The 21,874-nt window shown below is 26.2% G+C and overlaps 4 protein-coding genes across 6 annotated transcripts in view; 2 read left to right on the top strand and 2 right to left on the bottom strand.

Annotated features, from left to right (window-relative positions):
• The window catches only part of LOC124423627 (KICSTOR subunit 2-like), a 35,558-nt gene extending 23,932 nt beyond the window's left edge, over positions 1 to 11,626 (top strand). Inside the window, exons 1-10 of one of the 3 annotated variants that reach the window (XM_046961565.1) lie at positions 9,449 to 9,470; positions 9,673 to 9,776; positions 9,865 to 10,011; positions 10,083 to 10,234; positions 10,296 to 10,436; positions 10,511 to 10,649; positions 10,720 to 10,913; positions 10,986 to 11,136; positions 11,212 to 11,322; positions 11,427 to 11,626. In XM_046961565.1, the coding sequence (XP_046817521.1) occupies positions 9,696 to 9,776; positions 9,865 to 10,011; positions 10,083 to 10,234; positions 10,296 to 10,436; positions 10,511 to 10,649; positions 10,720 to 10,913; positions 10,986 to 11,136; positions 11,212 to 11,322; positions 11,427 to 11,597 (1,287 nt within the window). In that variant the 5' untranslated portion in view covers positions 9,449 to 9,470; positions 9,673 to 9,695 and the 3' untranslated portion in view covers positions 11,598 to 11,626. Of the gene's footprint in view, positions 1 to 9,448; positions 9,471 to 9,614; positions 9,777 to 9,864; positions 10,012 to 10,082; positions 10,235 to 10,295; positions 10,437 to 10,510; positions 10,650 to 10,719; positions 10,914 to 10,985; positions 11,137 to 11,211; positions 11,323 to 11,426 lie in introns of those variants that run through there. The other 2 variants (XM_046961566.1, XM_046961564.1) reach the window with 2 other exon arrangements.
• Positions 1,144 to 5,273, bottom strand: LOC124423585 (odorant receptor 13a-like). The gene is made up of 9 exons (XM_046961469.1): positions 5,130 to 5,273; positions 3,719 to 3,841; positions 3,509 to 3,629; positions 2,460 to 2,724; positions 2,237 to 2,359; positions 2,042 to 2,132; positions 1,616 to 1,752; positions 1,361 to 1,493; positions 1,144 to 1,194 (listed from the first exon to the last, which is right to left on the bottom strand). Exons 1-9 carry the CDS (start codon positions 5,271 to 5,273, stop codon positions 1,144 to 1,146), a joined length of 1,188 nt encoding a protein of 395 aa, XP_046817425.1.
• Positions 6,251 to 8,722, bottom strand: LOC124423584. The gene is made up of 9 exons (XM_046961468.1): positions 8,579 to 8,722; positions 8,265 to 8,384; positions 8,008 to 8,101; positions 7,645 to 7,906; positions 7,292 to 7,414; positions 7,026 to 7,116; positions 6,796 to 6,932; positions 6,392 to 6,524; positions 6,251 to 6,301 (listed from the first exon to the last, which is right to left on the bottom strand). The coding sequence occupies exons 1-9, from the start codon at positions 8,720 to 8,722 to the stop codon at positions 6,251 to 6,253; spliced, it is 1,155 nt and encodes a 384-aa protein (XP_046817424.1).
• Positions 11,627 to 12,666: 1,040 nt separating the features above from the next.
• On the top strand, positions 12,667 to 21,639 carry LOC124423583. The gene is made up of 17 exons (XM_046961467.1): positions 12,667 to 12,928; positions 13,104 to 13,223; positions 13,298 to 13,415; positions 14,214 to 14,469; positions 14,844 to 15,120; positions 15,229 to 15,365; positions 16,019 to 16,151; positions 16,257 to 16,300; positions 17,002 to 17,104; positions 17,222 to 17,287; positions 17,457 to 17,574; positions 17,736 to 17,931; positions 19,608 to 19,721; positions 19,823 to 19,913; positions 20,013 to 20,149; positions 20,287 to 20,419; positions 20,603 to 21,639. Exons 1-17 carry the CDS (start codon positions 12,764 to 12,766, stop codon positions 20,651 to 20,653), a joined length of 2,259 nt encoding a protein of 752 aa, XP_046817423.1. The 5' UTR covers positions 12,667 to 12,763; the 3' UTR covers positions 20,654 to 21,639.
• The last annotated feature ends 235 nt before the right edge of the window (positions 21,640 to 21,874 follow it).

The raw sequence follows: 21,874 nt of genomic DNA, 5'->3' as shown, positions 1-21,874 counted from the left end.
AAAAAGAGGGTACAACGGTCGCGTGCTACTACAGGCATTCGCCTTAAGACAATTAGCGATATTCATCTTAGACGGTTTGCCTTGAGACCCTTTTCGCAAGGTGTTCCCTTTAAAGATCCTCAGGATAAATGAGAAGTGGTGAAGAGGGGGAAGAGTGAATTCAGATGGGGTCACTTCACGTGAGATCACACGTTCACATTTTTACTGGAAATATAATATTTTCAAATTTCGAATTTGTTTCAATTTGACATCATCAAAAATTAGTGATTTTTCGAATGATATCAACGATGTATGCGGCACATTCTTCTTCCTTTTCTTTTTCCTTTTTTTTTTTTTTTTTTTTTTTTTTTTTCATTCTATCAAAGAACGTTATCAAAACATTGTTTCGATCATCAATCAAAGTGTCATTTCATTCCACGATATTATTACAGATCTATGGAATAAAATTATTTTTATATATTATAAAGGCTAATTCGATTATATTAACATTCAATATTTCTAGAAATTTGTTTAAATTCATATTTATGATTGTCAATCAAATCAACGTGATATAAATATTTATTTATAAAAAAAATTTCTATTTTAATTAGATTTCATATTTAATCGATTTTGAAATATAGTATTAGAAAATGAAGCAGGGGTACGTTGGAAAATGAATTTTCATTGATTCCACCATGAGAAGAAATCATGATCATCGTGGAAGGTCGTTAAGGGACCTTTCATCGAGTTGGCTCCTTTTCATTTTCGATTCAATTAGAGCAGAACTTTTCTATGATAGATCTCTCTCTCTCTCCCTCTCTTTTTCAAATTTCAGCAATCTGTCGTCGATCTTTATAAACGAATTAGCTACGAGATAGCCATATGGTAGCATAGGCACGCGTTCAACAAGCCAATAATGATCGCTATCGTGACTTCTACATTAAAAAGCTGCAAATAGAATACTAATAATTTTAAAAAAATCACATTGATAATTATCGATCGAATATACATACATATATACATACATATATATATATATATATATATATTAACGATAGATCATTTTAAACTAAGATATGTTTCTTCATTGAGGTAATTCGTTATTGATCCTATGTGAACCATGACTCGAGAATGAGTTCGAATCATTTGATTCAGCTATATAGATCATCGCATTGAACAGAGGACTGTGAAATAGGAGAACGAAGTACGTACCACCTTAAACATTTTATACGAGAAACATAATTAGTAAATAATTATAGTTTAGATTCTAAGCTATTAAGAATAAACTAAATAAAATTATTATTATTATTATTATTATTATTATCACTAATTATTTATTATTATGTTATTGCTATTGTTTTTTTTTTCTTTTTATTCTTACCGCACTAAAATTCTCCAAATTCAGTGTATAAAATTTGCCAGCGGTTAATTGAATGGGTGTTTGGCTTCTAAGTATCATGAGATTAAAAATTTTTCTCGTTCTTAACGAAGCACGATACCAATTACCATTTGCTCTGATAATAATGTGATTTTTGTTTTTTGTTTTTTTTTTTTTTTTTTTTAATTAAGAAAAAATTACTTTCAAAATACTTTCCATCAATTTTTATATAATTATAAAAAAAAGAATTTTACTTACGCATATTCGCATACTCGTATACTATGATCATACAATTGTTGAGCTGGCAAACTTTCGAATAACAAGTGACAAGTTTGTGCGATGGCAAATGAGCCATATCTGAATGCTTCATCCGGTTTATTCAAATGCATTACAGCCTGATCATAAAAAAAAAAAAAGAAAAAAAAAAATCAGATGTAAATACAATAATCATTGTTACATTCTATTATTTACATAATCTTTGTTATTCTCACGACAATCTATTAATAATATATTACACTCGCTTTATGAAATATTTTATCGATAATATTTATAACAATATTAACGCTTTTTTTGTCAAAGCAATTTTACAAATATTAATGATATTTCTTCGATAACATTTATAATTTTTAATAAACAAAAAAAGATACGACGTTAAATGCAAAAATAATATTTAAGAAAATTTACCTGAAATCCCGTGAAGCTAATGCAAACCATGTTCAATCCAAGTTGTACAAAGAAGGATACTGTATTTGCTGACTCGATCATTTGTGAATATCTTAAAAGCGATATTAATGAGAAATTAAAAATGATTATAAACGTAAAAGTTATTTAACGAAAAATCATTCGAAATATTTCATTATTCGTCATTAAAATACCAACTGTAAAATGTGATTATGTAGTTTAACGCAATCTCCAGCGAGTTTACAAGTTTTGTCATTCACTTTCTTTGGATAAATGTCAACGTTCATGTCACCGTCCTTGACAACATTTTCCAAACGATTACTGATATTGGATGTGAAAAAAAAGAAAAAAAAAAGAAAAAATAATAATTTATCAATTTTACAAATTAATTTCTTAAATTAACGATCAAAATCAATATTACCCTAATATCGTTATGATACCGCAAATATGTTGCACGTAAAATACGAACATAGAGTCGATACCAACAACAGCAGCACAAAATCCAATAGTACCAAAGTACGAATGTATTAATACGAAATAATAATACTTTTCCATGCTTACGAAGTATTCCGCATGAAATATCAAAGGATACTGTTCCGTTTCGTTTCCAGCAAGGCCCAAAAATCGTGATGACAGTGTTAACACTGGGACCATTAAAAATGGCATCATCGATCCATAGACACATACTAAAGAACAACATAAAAATATTAATAATTTATAGAAAGAGAGAGAGAGAGAGAGAGAGAGAGAGAGAGAGCCATTTAACTTTGAAGTCACATAATCTTATATACTAATTGATTATAAATTAAGAAACACTTGAATATCTCATTAGTGGCATTAAAAAAAAAAAAAAGGTTTCTTAATTTCACGTGTAAAATAATTTTAAGAATACAATATAAAACATCCGACTAAACGGTTAAAGTCGGAAATTTAATGATTTTTAATTTTTTCTGACGGAATATTCTATAATTTTTGTTTGTTTCTTTTTTTTTCTTTCTTTCTAATTAATCAAATATTATAATACATTGTATTTTAAATAATTATAAGCTTAAAGTAATACCATAATTATTTTTCTATAGATACGAAAAATATCAAATTGTAAAAAGTTAAATAATATTTCTACGGATTGATAATTTATCATAAATAATGTTGACAAGGTCTCAATCAATAATAATTAAATAATAATTAATTTCTACTTTATCATTTATATTATTAAAGTCAATGGAAAAATCCAACTCTCATACTATTTTCCAAAATAATAATAATAATAATAATAATAATAATAATAATAATAATAATAACAATAATAATAATAATAAAAATATATAAAAATTTTATGCGAATGTCTCGAAAGATTGTGCAAAAAAAAAAGAAAAAGAAAATAAAAAGAAAAAAACGAGAAAAGAGAAAACCAGATAGAAAATTCCAAGAATATGAAAAGAATCCGTAGGTGTGTTAAATCTGATGTACCTGCATAACCTTTGCTCAACAACGTTCCAATGGAATAATAATCGTGAAGAATACGAATCTCCTCGTCCTTCTTCATGGCCATTCTCCAGTCGTCTTGCATCGTCACCAAAAGCTTTTTCATCTATGAGCAGATATCATTTTATACGACGGTAATATTTAACGGAGAAGTCTAGCTTTATCTCTTATGTACATAACTACACCGGTACATGCCTTAGCACTGTTGAAAATAAAGTTAACGATCTTCACGACTATCATCAAGCTGACCAGGAAAGGCGCGAAATTTTCCAATGCAATATCACTGTCATAATTCCATGCCGCTATCATACCGCCACCCTGTATATATCATAGTCATCATCTTCGATAATATGTCCATTAGTGTGTTAATTATCGTACACTTAGGTATGTATATTCTAACTTTTCATGAATAACATTTTCCTTAGCGCTCAAGTGGATCATAAAAATTGTTCCGTGAAGTATTACGAAAAATTAATATTATTATATTATATTATTTTCACATGTTATGTTTTTGCACGATTAATATTCAAGAACGAACATATTTATTTATTTTTATTTTTATTTTTATTTTTATTTTTAATTTTTTTTTTTTTTTTCCTTTAGTTTTCTTAACTCTCTTATTTACTCGATTAATTTAATTTATCTATTTACATTTATAAAATAATCAAGGTGTATCATTAAAATTTCAAGATTTTTCAAGGTCTTTCGTCATAGATAAAGTTTGAGAAACGCACTTATATAATACAATAATCGATAGAAAATTCGTTGGAATTAGTTTATTATTAAAAATCATTTTTGACTTGATTTATATTAAAATTAATATTATTGAAATATTATAATCATTATTATTATTATTATTATTATTATTATTATATTTACGCAAATCTACGAATGATGGATTTTGATAAATCGAACGTTATAAATATTAATATCAACAACTATGGACGAATTTTAATATAATTTAAATCGTATGTAAAAATGATTTCACATTAATTGAATACAAAAAATACGGATTCATATGAAACTTGTATTCGTGTAACACCATATTATAATTATTCATCTAAAGAGATAATTAAATCATCTTAAATATCTCCGTTGCTTTTAACGAAATAGAAATTAGAAGAAATATATGAAAGAAATTTATAAAAAAAAAAAGAAAAAAAAAAATACGTGAAAAAAATTTATCAAAAAAATATATAAAATATATAAAAGCAAATTTTTATAACGTATGTTATATATATATCACGTATATCATACATTGTACATAATAAACGTATGATCGCAAAAAAAAAAAAGAAAAAAAAAAAATACGTGAAAAAAATTTATCAAGAAAATATATAAAATATATAAAAGCAAATTTTTTATAACGTATGTTATATATATATCACGTATATCATACATTGTACATAATAAACGTATGATCGCAAAAAAAAAAAAGAAAAAAAAAATACGTGAAAAAAATTTATCAAGAAAATATATAAAATAAATAAAAGCAAATTTTTATAACGTATGTTATATATATATCACGTATATCATACATTATACATAATAAACGTATGATCGCAAAAAAAAAAAAAAAAAAAGAAAAAGAAAAACGAATAGATACCTGTAAAACAGCTTGTGCAGTAACAAACGGCAAATATACAAACGAAACCAATATCTTTTCCATATTAGTTTGATGCGGCCATTGTCCAACAATACGCATCAATCTTCTCGTGAATTTCATGTATCGTAGTTGCGTGTCGTCCATTTCGACGAGCTCGACATCGTCGGACTACTGTTACGTTCGACGAACAAAATTTCGATTTTACGTTCGGTGAAACAGAAAGCTCATCGAACATTCCGTTTGAAAAGTCTATCTATCTACATACATCCTAATAACGAAAGATTTGCATGTCTGATGATGATAGTAAGTGAGGTATAATTAGAAAGGGTATTTGTGAAAAATCGATCGTTTGTCTCTCTTAGTTCTAACATAATCGATCCTACTAATTATGGCAAAAATGCCATTCACTTGATAGTATTTACTTATACGTATATGTGTGTGTGTGTGTGTGCCTGTACGTGTGTACCTATACACATATAAATTTAATATTTCAAATCTTTCATTTTCTGGCCTATGTAACTGTCTTTGTTCGTTTCACCCTTTTCAAAGCTTTTATCTTCTTCAATTTTCTGCAAATAAAGAGAAATCTTAAGTTCTCAAATTCAATTTCTATTACTCTCTCTCTCTCTCTCTCTCTCTCTCTCTCTTTCTCTCTTTTTACTTACTTAAGTACTTTATTCTTTACTGTAGTTCGTGTATTGATTTAGAACTAATCGAATTCAAATTTATGGATGAAGACAATCGACCATTTTTTGATTAAGTTCGAGAATAATAAGCGAAGAGATTAATATTTGGTAATTATTTGTGAAAATAAAGTATCCCTTATTATAAGCTTTCTTTTCAATGATTTCTTTTTTTCTCTTTTTCCTTCTGATTACGTTCTTTTTAAGATGACGATGATGAGAGAAAAGATTGAAAAGGAAAAAAAAAAAAAAAGAAGGACAGATTGTTTTTATCAATAACACTTAATATTCATATTCATTATAACTACGAAGACACACGAATACATTTAACGGCACAAAGATCATAATTGTCAATCTATTCGATAATACAATAAAATGTCAAACAATTGAAAATATAATTCTATTGTTTTTGATGATTTTTCAAATAGGTTTCAAGAATTATTGTACGGAACATAATACCGTGAAATAGGAAAAGGAAGTTCGGACGACCTTGAAATAAATAACAAAATATAAATTTTCATCATCGATAAAAATTAATAATATCATCGATTGATTTCATTTTTACAAGATCAATCTTACCCTACTAAAATTCTCCAAATTTAGAACATATATTTTTCCAGCGGTTAATTGAATTGGTTTTAAACATCTCATTAGCATGATACTCAAGTCCGTTCTAGTGGATAACGATGTTTGATACCATTTTCCACTGGTACTAAAATATATAAGGGAAAATAATTTTTATTTTTTAAAAAATAATAAAAAAAAAAAAGCGAAAAAAAAAAAAAAAAGAACAAAAAAGAAAGGGACAGACACTCGTACACACTTTTTTAATATCATTTTTCTTTCGGCATAATAAAAATTTTGCCTAACATACGTATGTATATATTTGTCGTTTTAAAATGTCATTTGCGTTACTATTTTTTCTTTTTTTTTTTTTTTTTTTTTTTTTTTTTTTTTTTTTTATGATGTATACAATCTCTTACGCATATTCGCTAATTCGATCGGTATGATCGGCCAATTGTTGTCCAGGCCAACTCTCGAGGAAGACGACGAATGTTAAGCATATTGTAAAACATGCATATCTCAAAGCTACTTCTGGCATATCCATCTTCGTGGCAGCCTAAACTTGAAAAAAAAAAAAAAAAAGAAAACCAAGTCATGTTATTTAAAACAAAAAGAATTAGATTATAATATCAAATTAATCGTTACTAACCTGAAATCCTGTAAAACTTATGCCAATCATATTTAAGATAAGTTGAAAACAATGAGAAATCGTATTCGTCCTCTCGAGTTTGTTGGCGTAACTTTCGAGTTATGTTCAAAAAAAAAAAAAAAAAAAAAAAAAAAAAAGAAAAAAAAGGGAAATAAAATAATTACAAAGTATTTTATTCGATAGTAATTGCAATAAAAGTTATTGCAAAAAATATTCAATCATTTCGTATATTCTATATATTTATATTCAACGAATTTAATACTAACTTTATTACATGATTATGAAGTTTGACGCATTCCTTCATAAAATGATGTCCCTCGTCGTCACGAGGATTTGGAATTAGATTTATTTCTAAATCGTCGCTCTTCACTATGTTCTCTAAATAATATCTGCTTGAATAAGTTTATTTTCATTATGGAAAAATAAAATGCAATTAAAAATATCATTTATTTACCATACAGAATATATATATGTATTTCTAATAAATTGTACATATGATCTTTATTTGTATAGTAAGTGAATAAAAGGAAATTAATGAATATCTAAAAAAAAAAAAAAAAAAAAAAAAAATAGAAATACAGTAAATACGTATATATGAATATTGACGTAAAAGTTTTACCCTAAAATAGTGCATAATGCACAACCATGTTGAACGTACAATAGATTAATCGTATCCATTGCAACGACAATCGTGATATATCCTATCGTAGCAAAATAAGAATGTATTAATAAAGGATAATAATAAGTTTCCACATCGATGAAATAATCAACTCGAAATAATAAAGGTTTGTCATTAGTCGCGTTAAGGGCTCCAAAAGCATTGGCAACATTTAACAAAGTTGGTACCATCATGAACGGTAGCATCGAACCATACACAGTGGCTATAAGATGAAATTGTACAAAAAAAATATTTTTTTTTTATTTTCCCAATTGAAAAAACAAGAGAAAAAAAAAGAAAAACATTATTTATAAAAATTCCAACCTGAATATCCAAAAGTAGCTTTCTTTGCGTCTTCGTAATATCGATAAAGAATATTACGTTCATACTCGTATTTCATATAAAATCTCCAATCCTCCTGCATTGTCATGAATAAATCCTTCATCTATGTCATCATTTATGTATATATATATATATATATATATATATATATATATATATATATGAATATGTATGTATAGTTGTATAGTTTTTATATCGACGAATATGGATCATTAACAAGTTTCATATATCGAACGTACTTGATCAAAATTATATGCAAAATTGATATATTTTGCTAAACACATGAGACTGATGATAAAGGGTGCTACACCCTCCATAAAGGCATCCATATCAACTATAGCACATATCAAACCACCGCCCTAAAATTTTACATTTAATTTATATTTCGTGTCAATTTTATAACGAAGAATATTTTGTAAAAAAAATTTTGTAACAGTCATAAAAAGAAAAAAAAACTTTAATGATAATTTAAAAATTCTCTTCCTCTCTCTCTCTCTCTCTCTATCTCTCTCACTTTCACTCATTCTCGTTATTCGATGATCAATATTTTTACCTGAAAAATTAACTGCGCTGCAATAGTTGGCACGAATATAACGGATATTAGAAATCTTTCTAAGGTATTCTGTGATGGCCATTGTCCAAGAACATTCATCAGATATCTGTTGTAACGAAGATATTGATACTGAATTTTGTCCATCTCGTTGTGTCTTAGGGGTTTTCTTTGAAATTGTAGTGGAATACAATGATCAATCATCGGTTTCACAATGTCGAAGCAATTATATGCACGCTTTCATTATATATTCCCCTTGTATATAAGTATCAATGTAATAGTCCGAAATGAGACATGCTATGTCCATTATAGACGATCTATATCTTTCGATTCTCTCAAAGAATGAAGAAACTATTAAAACATACTATAGAATCTACGATTCGAATGATTTTACATAGCAGTTCTATTTCTAACACTTTATATAAAATATATATGTTATTTGTAATAATTTTGTGTGATTTTATTGACATACTCAAATCAAAATATTCCGATATAATTATTTTCTTCAATTATTTGGTATAGTTTTTCAACTTTACGTTATCGTCGTGGTAATATCCGTTTGTGATAGAGATTAAGGTGAAACATTTTTTAGAATGATTAATATAAATTTCTCAAATATCCATCGTAAGTTTATTATGTTTGAATTTGATGAGGAAAAAGAATGAAATTTTTCTTTCCTACGATATTATATTCAAGATATAGTGACAAAAAAAAAAAGTTATTAAGATTTGCCGATAGATAGCGATAGTTGTCAATGCTGTCACGTGTTAAAACAGCATTTAACATTACATCTTTCATTCGAAAGATGGCAAAGCTAGTTTATTATTAGACATTTTCAGAAGTGTATTATTAACGACAGTAGATAAAGTCGAATATTTCCTTAACCGACCATAACGTAAGATATATATGATTATAAAGACATTTCATAACAAAGTTTTATTTGTAATATGATAAATATTTTGAGAGAAATGATATAACTAAAATATAAAATATAAAATATATCAATATATATATATATATATATGTGTGTGTATATATATATATATATCTGCGTGCGTTATGGAAGACTGAATAAATATTCTTTTTCTCTCCTATAGTTGATATAAATGAAAAATAGAAAATGGATCATGAAGAGGAATTTCTCAACAATTTTTTTACACAAGTTACACAATTGTGCTCTGACAAAGCTAAAGAACTTGTTGTAAGTGTTTTTCATTTATTTTCTTATTTCTATATATCTTTATAAATCCATTTAATGTGAATATAATGATGATATATAAAATTTCTAGGAGAAGGAACGAGAATCATGTAGACAAACACAAATGGGTCCATGGGGAATGTTATTGATGACATTACCACAAATAGCATTTACTGAACGTTCTTATGCTGATCTTGGTTTTCTTCATACTAAAAATAAAGGCTTCCTGAGAAAAGATGTATATAAATGTTCAATAGTTATTTATTTTCAAACATTAATAGAAATTATTTATTTAACATTATTCTTTAGAATTCCTTAAAAACTGTCTATGAGTCATTAAAGTCAGACCTTCGAAGATTAGAAGAAATGACAAGAGGAACTAATGCCATTGGTGCCATAGTTGCAGAGGTTTCTAGTCAACTTTATCAATTCATTGTAGCAAGGATCCAGTTGATAGATTTGTTAGTATGATATTTATATATTTTATTATTTGAAATCTTATATAGATATATTATGTTGTAGCTATGAAAAAATGCACAGTATGAGCGTTAACAACAAAGTAATGAAATATCAAGAATTATTACAATCTATTAATGCAATAGTACAAGCACATTCTTTGTCTTGTTCTCATTTGGCATTAACGGCTATCAAAACAACTTTGACGTAAATATATCCTATATTATATCTTTTGTTATAGAAAAGAACAAATAATTTATTTTTAATTTTATTTTCTTTAGTTTGGAATGTGAAATATTGGCTCAGCTAACAGAAGCTCATATAGAATTACAACATTGGAGATTTTTACCTACTCTTATGGCACTTTTTGGAGCACAGACACGTATGTCAGCATGGGAAAGAACTTTACAAAGTAAAGAGGTTTGTATTTCTATTTTATATATGTATTCTGTTAATAATTCTTTTATAATAATTACATATATACTTCTAGTCATGGAAATTGGGATTTGGTGCTACATTTCTTAAAGCCAATCAACAGCCAGCATTGTATCAGTGGTTAGTAAAATTAAAAAATACCATATTAGCAAAATGTTCATTATATTTTCATACAACACTAAGCCAACAAGCTACCCCAGGAGAAATGAGAAGTATAATGAGTAAACAAAGTGTGGATTATTATCATAAGTAAATTACATTTTTAATGATTAATAAATTCATACAATTGAAATATTCTTTAATAATTTTCATGTATTTTAGAATTCAAAGTTTTCAACGTAAACACGATGTAGTAGCTGTTTTAATAGTATTTGATTCCAGAGGAATGAAGGATTCAGGAGCAGGTTATAGGCATTCTGGTAGAAAATCTGAAACATCAGAAGAGTTCACAGTTGTTGTTAGCTGTCCATATGTAAGTATAAAATAATTGGTTACAGAGAAAAAAATACAAATTATAAAATATAATTTTTGGAAAATATATTTTTAGGCATTTACACAAAAACCATTGATCCATTGGGATAATATACAAAATAAAATAAGAGAACGTTACGCAGAACTTCTTACTATGGATAAAATAATTTATGCTAAGAGTTTAAAGGTGAATTTGATAAATTATTGTAATAATTCTTATGTTCTTGTTATATTTTTATCTTCAAAATATTTATCAATAAAAACAAAACATTTTTTTTTTTTTTTTTCTAGGATTTATGTACATATGCATTGTATAATATGGATCCAAAAATGACTTTGGTGACTATATATGAGACTGAGAAACAGAAGGACAAAGAAAGACATGTCTCTACATTTATGTCAGATATGTGTACGCAAATCAAGTGCAATAAAATTTATGAATCTTTGAAATTGGCAAAATAAGTAAAATAAGAATAAACAATTGTAAATTATCTACAAGATGTACAACCATAATCCCTTTGGTACTTACATTTTTATCATTTTCTTATTATTACTGTATTAAATATTCTTAAGTTATCAGGAAAATTAGATAGAAAGATAAATAAACAATTACAAGCTGCTAACTTTTACAATGCAATATATTGTAATTCTTTTCTTTCTTTTTTGTTTTTTTTACAATTTCTTTTACAATAATATTTCCTTTTAAAATAACCTTTTCTTATAGATTATAAAAAATTTCTTTTCCAATGAGTATCAAAAGGCAAGGGATAACAGCTTGTACAATTTAAACAAAATATTATTTACTAAAAAAAGGAAATTGCATATTAAGACAAATTGATGATAAAGCCTATCATAAATCTTTTCTTTTTTTTTTTTTTTGGCTTTCTCTTATTGTAAATACATTTAAATGTTAAGTATTCACACATATCATTATGCACATTGCAATAATATTAATAATATAATTTTTCCTTGTTGGAAAATGTTTATATCAAAATCATCAACACTTTTAACTACTTTAATTGATAACTAAGAACATGATTATTATTTGCAAAAATAAAGATTATTCACATTGCAATAATATTAATAATATAATTTTTCCTTGTTGGAAAATGTTTATATCAAAATCATCAACACTTTTAACTACTTTAATTGATAACTAAGAACATGACTATTATTTGCAAAAATAAATATTATTACATATATCACTTTATTATTAACCACACGTTAATCTTCAAATTGTTTTAAATTGTTATAATATTGAGATAAAAATCCATTGATAATCTTTCTCTGATTTTATCAATTAAATTAAAATAATCGTTTGAAATTGAATTCCTTCAAAATAAATTCTAAACTATTATGAATTGTTCAAATAATATAACAGAGAAACATTATCAAAGTAAATCCTTTCAGTTACATCGACATAAATTCTATTCTTTAACGCAATACCGTCAATAATCTATTATTAATATTGCAGGAAATTTTAATAGGCCAACTTTACTATTATATATCTCTTTTAACTCTTATAGCAATCCATAGTCACTGAAAAGAGAATTCTTTATTATCATCGAAAGAAAAGAGAAGATCAAAGAAAAAAAATTTAATATTGTAATACACGTGATAGGAAGAACATGAAATCGTCGGATTTCTATCGCGAAGACGATTGCAAAGAGTATTACAAAGTTTTACAATTCTTTATGCGTATATGCGGTTTATGGCCTTATCAATCATTTTACGCTAAATATTTCTTTATCATAATGACAATATTCTTATGTGAAGGGGTTCTCATTGGACAGGTATAGAAACATTCATACATACACATCATACACATCATACACGTTATACATATATTATATACATAATTACTATTGTAGAGTAAAAGTATATTAAATTGAAAAAAAAAAAAGACAAATTAAAAACAAACAATAATAGAAAATCTCTCTGTTGAAATGTGTTACTTTTTCAATTTAGTTATTAGAAATAGTGCAAGTTCGAAATGAATTAAACGAAGTGATCGATTGTATACCGAATATATTGATATCAATCTTTGTTGGGATAGAATTCTTAGGACTCATATTCAACTCGAAAAAGGTATGTGATTTATATCATAATAATAAATTATTAAATAATAAATCGTTAATAATTCTCACACGGTATCTATACAGGTGAAGAAATGTATTGATAGAATCGCTGAGGATTGGCAATATTTGTCTTCGAACACTGAGATTGAACTGTTGAAGTCGCATACCGTTCAAGGACGAAAATTAGCCATCGGTTACTTATGTAAGATAATAAACGATACGATTAAAATAATAATAATAATAATAATAATAATGATAATAACTATTAATATTGAAAAAAGAAAATGGATGACAAATGAAATAGAATGAACACTAAACTGAATGAACAAACATGAAACATACAATTATCTCAGTTTCCAACAAAACACAATAATCAAGTACACAGAGATTAAAGAAGATTACATCTTAAATCATAACAGAGAATCAGATTTATAATTAGATTGTAAAAACTTACAATTAAAAACTTATTTAAAACAATAAATATATACTAATCTATTAACTATTCTATAATACTAGTCTATTAACTTAATCATTTGGTATAATAAAATGGATGGATATGGACCTAGGAAAAAAAAAAATAAATAAATAAATATTTTAAAACAAGCAGAAATTACAAAATTCCATGAGTTATATCCTAAATCATAAAAAAGAAATACTAACAATAAATATGAATGAAAAAGACAAAGGATTTACAGATGTACAACAATTGTATACAAACAAATCAAAAATACTAAACCTACGTTTACATAAACACAAAAAAAAAAAAATTCAAAAAGCATTTATATTCAAAAAAAATATGTACCACCATAGTGTGAGCATTTTTAAATATAAAAGGAAAAGATTAAACTTGATAGAGGTTCATCTAATTAGTCTAATTTCTCAATAAATAGAAGAAAAATAATAATAATAATAATAATAATAATAATAATAATGATAATAAAAGATAGACCAAAAGAAGATTGAATTTACACATTTTTTCTTATTTTTCATTTTATTACAGTTTACATGTCGCTTACCGGATTCATGTTTATGCTGCAACCAATACTCATACTGAGCTTAAACTCTGATAATTCAACAAATATACAGTCTACTATTCCGTATCGCGTGCAATATGGCATTGATATAAAAAAATATTATTACGAGATATTATTTCATTCTTACGTTACCGTAATCTCTCATATGCTTATTTTATCTTCCATAAATTTAATATACATCACGTTTATTCAACACGCCTGCGGATTATTTTCCGTGATCGGGTAAGAATCCGATCGTACTTTTTAATACGAAAGAATAATCAAAAGTATAAATGTTTTTCAAGCGTCATTTGCTTCAAAATACAATATCATAATAGAATATCAAAAATCATTTTTTGTGAATGGATAATTTTTTTTCTTTTTTTTTTCTTTTTTTTTTTTTCATTTAACTACTTTCTTGATGGAATATATTACGATATAATTGATCGATGTTATAATTTAATAAATTAAAATATTTTTTAATTTGATACATAGAAAAATTTATATATAATATGTTCTTAAAGGAATTAAATATAATTACGTGTTGATGTAAGCCTGATGATTCTCCTCCATTTGTTAACAATTAACAGCTAGTAGGATTTAATGAGTTTTTTCAGATACAAATTAGAACATATTGGCGACAAAGAAAATTTGATCGATGATCCGAACGTTAAGAAGATCGATGACAACAATTATCGGATTGCATTGGATTGTCTACGAAAACATATTAAAGTTATAGAGTTCGTATCAACATTAAATTATTTTGTTTCATTTAAATCCAATTTGAAATTACAATTTTATAGATTTTCCGAGGACATAGATGCATCATTCTCGGTTAGTTATTTTTTTGGCTTGGGATTGTTTATGTCAATTTTAGCTGTTTCTGGTACTCAGGTAAAAGAACAAAATAAATATATAATTAGAAAAATTATTTTTGTTATAACAAAAATTAATATTTAATATAACAAAAATAATTTTAAATTTATCATTGATCTCCCACAGGTATTATTGCATTCCGATCATATAAGCGAAGCTGTGAGATATGCATGTCTCTTTATATCCATACTTATTCAATTCTACTGGCTATGCTGGCAAGCACAGCGCTTATTGAATTATAGTAATATACCTTACGACAGCGCGTGAGTTAAAATAATCGCTTTAAAATTTTTATAATAAATATATATATATATATTCATTTATAATAAATATTTATAATATTTCATATATATTATAAAATATATCTCATAGAATATTTCAATAAATGTCAATAATTTTTTTGATATATTATATAAAATATATATAATATATTATATAAAATATTTACATTTTATATATATATATATAATATTTATATATTTTTAGAAATATATATATGATATATATAAAAAATGTAATATTTATATTTAATGTAAATATTTCATTATAATTTTATATAAATATTGAAATAAAATTAAAATTATGTATATATATTTTACAAAATATTTATATATTTAAAATCAAAATATATTATATTAATATTAAAACATTTAGAAATATATTTGATATATATATAAAAATGTAACATTTATATTTATATTTGATATAAATATTTCATTATAATTATATATATATATATACATAAATGTGTGTGTATGTACAGGTCAGTCCAAAAGTTTGTGCGCATTTTACTACATACATACATGCTACTAATGCGCACGAACTTTTGGACTGACCTAATATATATATATATATATATATATAAATATTATAAATAAAATGTAAGTATATCTATTTTAATATTCAATAATTTTAGGATTCAAGGACGTTGGTACTATACTTCAACACGTTGCAAGAAAACACTTGGCTTGATCATGATAAGATCTTTAAAGCCATGTGAGATAACAGCAGGAAATTTAATCACTTTCTCCATAGAAACGTTCAGTTCGGTAAGACTTTGCACGTGATCTTATACAAGAAATCAACGAATTTAAACTTTCCCATCTTTTACTCTTTTCTTTTTTTTTTTTTTTTTTTTTTTTGTCTACACAAAGGTATTACGAACGTCGATGTCTTACTTCACCGTATTGCAATCAATGCATTGAATTATTACATCCAAGCACATTACATCCGAAATGGCAAATAGTAAATGGGATAATAAATTTCGATTGTTAGAGATAGAAAATGACATAATTAATAAATAAATAAAATGTCTGTGATAAAATATATTTAAATGTATTACGTTTTTTAAGATAGTTTCATTTTCTTATATTTCTTCGATCTATCTATCTATCTATCTATCTATCTATCTATCTTTTTTGCTTTCTCTTCTTCTTCTTCTTCTTTGTATCTTCATGTTCTTATTCTTCTTCTTTTGATTTTCTTCACGTATCATACAAAAGCTTCTTTCATAGTCGACTATATTACGCGCAAGTCGGACCGAATGAAAGGGAATAAATTAACGCACAATTCTCGAGGATATAGATTATACTTCAATAAACGTAGAACATCAAATTAACTTCATTCGCATGTAATGGAAAGATATTAGAAATGTTCTAAAGAAAGTCAAAGACTCTTTTCATTTAAATATGCAAAATCTATTCTGGTACGCTTATAATTCTTTCCGTTTTGAAATAATCGATGACGGATAAGAGCTTAGTGAAAGAAAGAATCTTTAATTTTTACATAGTAAGAGAGAAGAGTATTAGAAATAAAATCTAATACTATAATCGGTCTATCAACGATGACTGAAGTACCTAACGAATTTTTTCATACATATTATTATCATTACAATGTAAGATTTTTACAAATTATTGGATTATGGCCATATCAATCAGTCATTTCGAAAATCGTTTGTTTAACAATGAGCTTTGTAATAGCGGAAAGTATCCTAATTCCACAGGTAAAACAACAACAACAACAATAATAAAAATAACAATAATAATTTCATTGTCTCGACGAGTTTCATGAAAACTTATTAATAATTTTCGTTTGAACATTTTTCGCAAATTTCGAGTAGATCTTTGCTGCTATTAAATTAACTCAAGTCAATACGATTAACATTCTGAAGTGTATACCAACAATGGTAATCGCCATTGGATGTGGTATTAAAATGATTAATAGTATTTATCATACTAATAATGTATGTATATATGTATATATATATATATATGCACGTATCTGTATATTTATTTATTTATTAAAATTATAAAATATATTGTTTTCGATCGTTTTGATCATAATCGAATTTACAGATTAAAACGTTACTTTTGAATATGATTAAAAACTGGAACTTAATCACCGGAGAAGAAGAAATTCAAATTTTACGAAGTTACAGTGAACGTGGTAGACAATTAACTTTAAGCTATGCATGTAATTAAAAAGAAAAATATTATATCACAATCATGATTCCATGTTTAAATATATATATATATATATATATACATATATATGAATATACATTCGCATAGGTTGCATGTTAATGACATCATTAACATTCATTATGTTTCCTATATTCAAAATTCTAACTGAAGATTCTGAAACGAGTGATAAGTCGATCATACCTTTCGAAGTGGATTATCTCTCTTTGATCGACATTAAAAAATATTATTATCTTATATTGATCCATTGTTATATATGTGTTATCGCACATGTTCTCATAATAGTAGCAGTGGATACCATATTCATAACGTTCATTCAACATAGCTGTGCAATGTATGCAATTCTTGGGTAAGTATTATATGTATAAGTGTATGCGTATATATTTAAGGTGTCCCATAAGTTTTTTCCGCGTCACGTTATATATAACCTCGAGTCGATTATGTTAGTAAACATATAGCTTTATCCATTGTCCGTTTATGGCATCAATTTCAGTTGTCTCAGAGTTCTTTCAAAATACGTTTCATTGGTGACAAAGTCTCTTTTAAAATCTTTTTTCTATGCCGTTCAATATGGATAGCCAAAAGATGCATTTGTGGCATGTTATGCTTCTTTGTTTTAAAAAAAAATAATGCAGTGCAAAGAACACTGCAGATGAGATTTGCACCGTTTATGGGAGTGGTACTACGATTATTAGAATTGTTCGCAATTGGTTTAAGAAATTTAGAACTGACAATTTTGATTTGAAAGATGAAGACCTCAGTGGCCGTCAAGCAACGACGAATATGGACCTCATCAAGAGTATGCTAGCTGAAAATTCGCGAGATAGTGAATGCCACTAACATTCCCAGGACAACGGTATATAATTATTTAATCAAGATGGGATATGTGAATCGGTATGAGGTTTGGATTCCACGCCAATTGACGGAGATCGAACTCTAATGAACTCTGCGTCTCTACGTACGATTTCTTTCTTCAGTAACATGAAAAAAAAAAAAAACCTTTTTTAAAGAGACTCGTCACTGGAGACGAGGACTTGGATTTTATATCAAAATGTGCATAGAAAATGCACTTGGTCTAAGGAAAATCGACCTTCAATTGTTGCAAAGTCAGGATTTCATCCGAAGAAAGTTCTTTTGTGCATTTGATGGGACTGGAATGGTGTAATGCATTACGAGCTCCTTTCACAAAGTGAAACGATCAATTCTGCAAAATATTCCAATCAACTTGATAAATTGAAAGCCGCCATAGCTGAAAAACATAGAATTGATGAACCAACGAGGTACACGTTTTTCATCAGGACAATACAAGATCACATGTTACGTTGACAGTAACTCTTACAGTTTGATTTCGTTCTATCTCATCCTTCGTACTCCCTGGACCTTGCACCCCATCCCCCCCTCATCCGATTATTACCGAAAGGGAAATAAAAATGCACCTTGATGAATATTTTCCAAGTAAGTCTTCAGACAATTTTAGAAAGACGTAAGGAAAGACATAATGAGACTTCCTGAGAGATGGAAGAAGATAATGGAGCAGAATGGTTCATGGTATAACACAATAAATCAACCTTAACCCCTTGACATACAATGACGTCTGGGGGATGTTCATTTCATGTGCCATTATAGACTTTGACGTCTCCGAGATGTCAGGAACGATCTCCGGTGGACGCCGTACAGTACATTATTCAATTATTCAATTATTTCACTCGTGTCTCGATTCTGTTTTATTTAAATTGAACCCATTTTAGGGAAAGGATATACGCTGTAGTATTTTTCGGATGCGTCAAATTCCGTTTTATTTGTATGTCAAAGGGTTAAACAACAAATATCGTCTATTGATTTCGCATCAAAAGAAAAAAAAAAGGAAAAAAATTTATGGGACACACTAATACATATATATATATATATATATATACACATATAATTATATAGTAAATATTATATATTATTATTATTATTGGCATAAAATAGCATAATTCTTTCTCTTTCTCTTTATTCGAATAATTCATAATAACATTGGATTAGATATCATTTAGAACATATGGCGGACATCGAGAACGAAAAATCAAATCTTTGTTTAGATGACAAAGCTTATTGGAGAATCATTAATTGCATTCGTCAACATAATGAAATAATCGAGTTGGTATAGAGTAATATTATTTCTGATTATTAATACACGTATTTAAAATGAGAATATTGAATATTTTTAAACGTATAAAAATTCTTCCTCAATGTTGCAGTTTTGTCGATCGCATCGAATCTATATATTCAACATATTTCTTCTTTCAATTGGGTTACAATATGATTAATATAAGTATTACTGGTACACAGGTATATATATATATATCATATTATTATTTATATTAAAATCTATAGATTACATTAAAATTTTTAATCAATTCAAAAGATAATATTTATTCTCTTTTACAGATAGTATTATACGCTGATGTAATGTTCGAATTTATTAGATTAATCCTTTTAACTTTAGCTCAACTTTTTCATTTATTTTTTGAATGTTGGCAAGCACAACAATTAATAGATCACAGTTCTTTAATACACGAATCCATGTAAGTTCATGTACTCACATTTGAGTTTGATAATTTTTGTAAAAAAAAAAAAAAAAGAGAAGAAAAGAAAGAAAAAAAGAAAAAAAGAAGAAAGGGGGGAAAAAAGAAAAATATTAAATCATAGGTAATATAAATAGATGCAGAGCTACTTGGTATCGGACCACGGAAAAATCAAAAAAGCTAATTAAAATAATGTTAATAAATACTTTGGAAACATCAAAACTCACGGCTGGTAAATTGCTCGTCTTATGTTTCGAATGTTTTGCCTTGGTAAGTACTTACATATGATTATACATTGTTAATTATGTATGTGTATATATATATATATATTTTTTTTTTATTTTATTTTTTTTATACAACGTATGTATGTATATATATATATATATACATATATATCCCATATACATACAAATTCAATAAATATGTTTACTTCGTTTTATTTTTAAACCGAAGGTCGTCAACAAATCAGTATCATATTTTACAATTCTTCGAACAATGCAATAAAGGATAAAAATTTTATGATTCAATGTTGAACAATCTAAATTTAAAATAATGGAATTATTTAAACTATTATTGTTATTTTGAATATATTGTAAAACGACATCTTTGTTAGTTTACGATCGTACGTAGATCTTGTAATAGAACTTATATTTTAATAAATAATAATTATATGAAAGAATCATTATATTATTGATAGAAAACAAATGAGAAAATAGAAACAAACAAGTAATTTAATTTAAAATAATTAAAAATCTTTGAAACCAATAATAAATAAATTAGTTAAAATATTTTTTTATTTTTAAATTTGATATGAATACGATGCCCTTTTAATTCTTATCGTAACTTAAACACAACGAAACAAGAGTAGTATAATTTTGCGTGTAAATGATAAGTCGATCGATCTAGTTTAAAATTCAATTGAGGGATTTAAAAAGGATATGGTCGTAATTGAATGGTATTATTTTCAATGAAAAGCTCAAATGAAAAAAGAAATTTTTACAAAAATCTTTACTTTTCATAATTTCATTCTTCAATGTAAATTCAATTATCCACTTACGACGATGACCATCTGCCAAAGAATCCTAATATTAAATTAGTAATAAAAGTATGTATTACACTTGTTTTATTAGAATGTGTTAGATTAGATATTGCATATATACATATATACATATATACGCATATAAACGTAATCAATAAACGAATATATGTGCATACTTGTAATAAAAAAGATATAGGAAAGGAAAAAAAATAGATCAGTACAATTTTCATTGTAAATATTCTTTCGTTATACTATTGTGAAATTAATAAAAAAACAAAACAAAAAAAAAAACAAAAGAAAAAAAAAGAAAAAAACGTAGATAAATCATTTTACATACTACGTAATGTCACACGAATTATAAATATCAAATCATTTATACTATTTTTATTACTTGATAATAAACTATCGCAGATACACACAAACAAACACATATATGTATATATATATGTACATATACATACACATGAACGATATACAATGTATACGATATATACATATATACGATATATATATATATATGTATAGTAAACGCGAAAAGGAAATAATTTTCTTTCATTCATTTATTCACATTATAAATGTATGCTAAATAGATAATTTTTGTTTTGTTTTTTTTTCTTTTTTTTTTTTTTTTATTCAATAACGCCTTACATTAAGGTACCAACGTGATGAGCAAGAGGATAGGTAAA

Source organism: Vespa crabro, chromosome 4 (assembly GCF_910589235.1).
Source record: "Vespa crabro chromosome 4, iyVesCrab1.2, whole genome shotgun sequence".
In the NCBI taxonomy this organism is placed as follows: Eukaryota; Metazoa; Arthropoda; class Insecta; order Hymenoptera; family Vespidae; genus Vespa; species Vespa crabro.
This window is presented reverse-complemented; position numbering and strand designations above follow the sequence as displayed.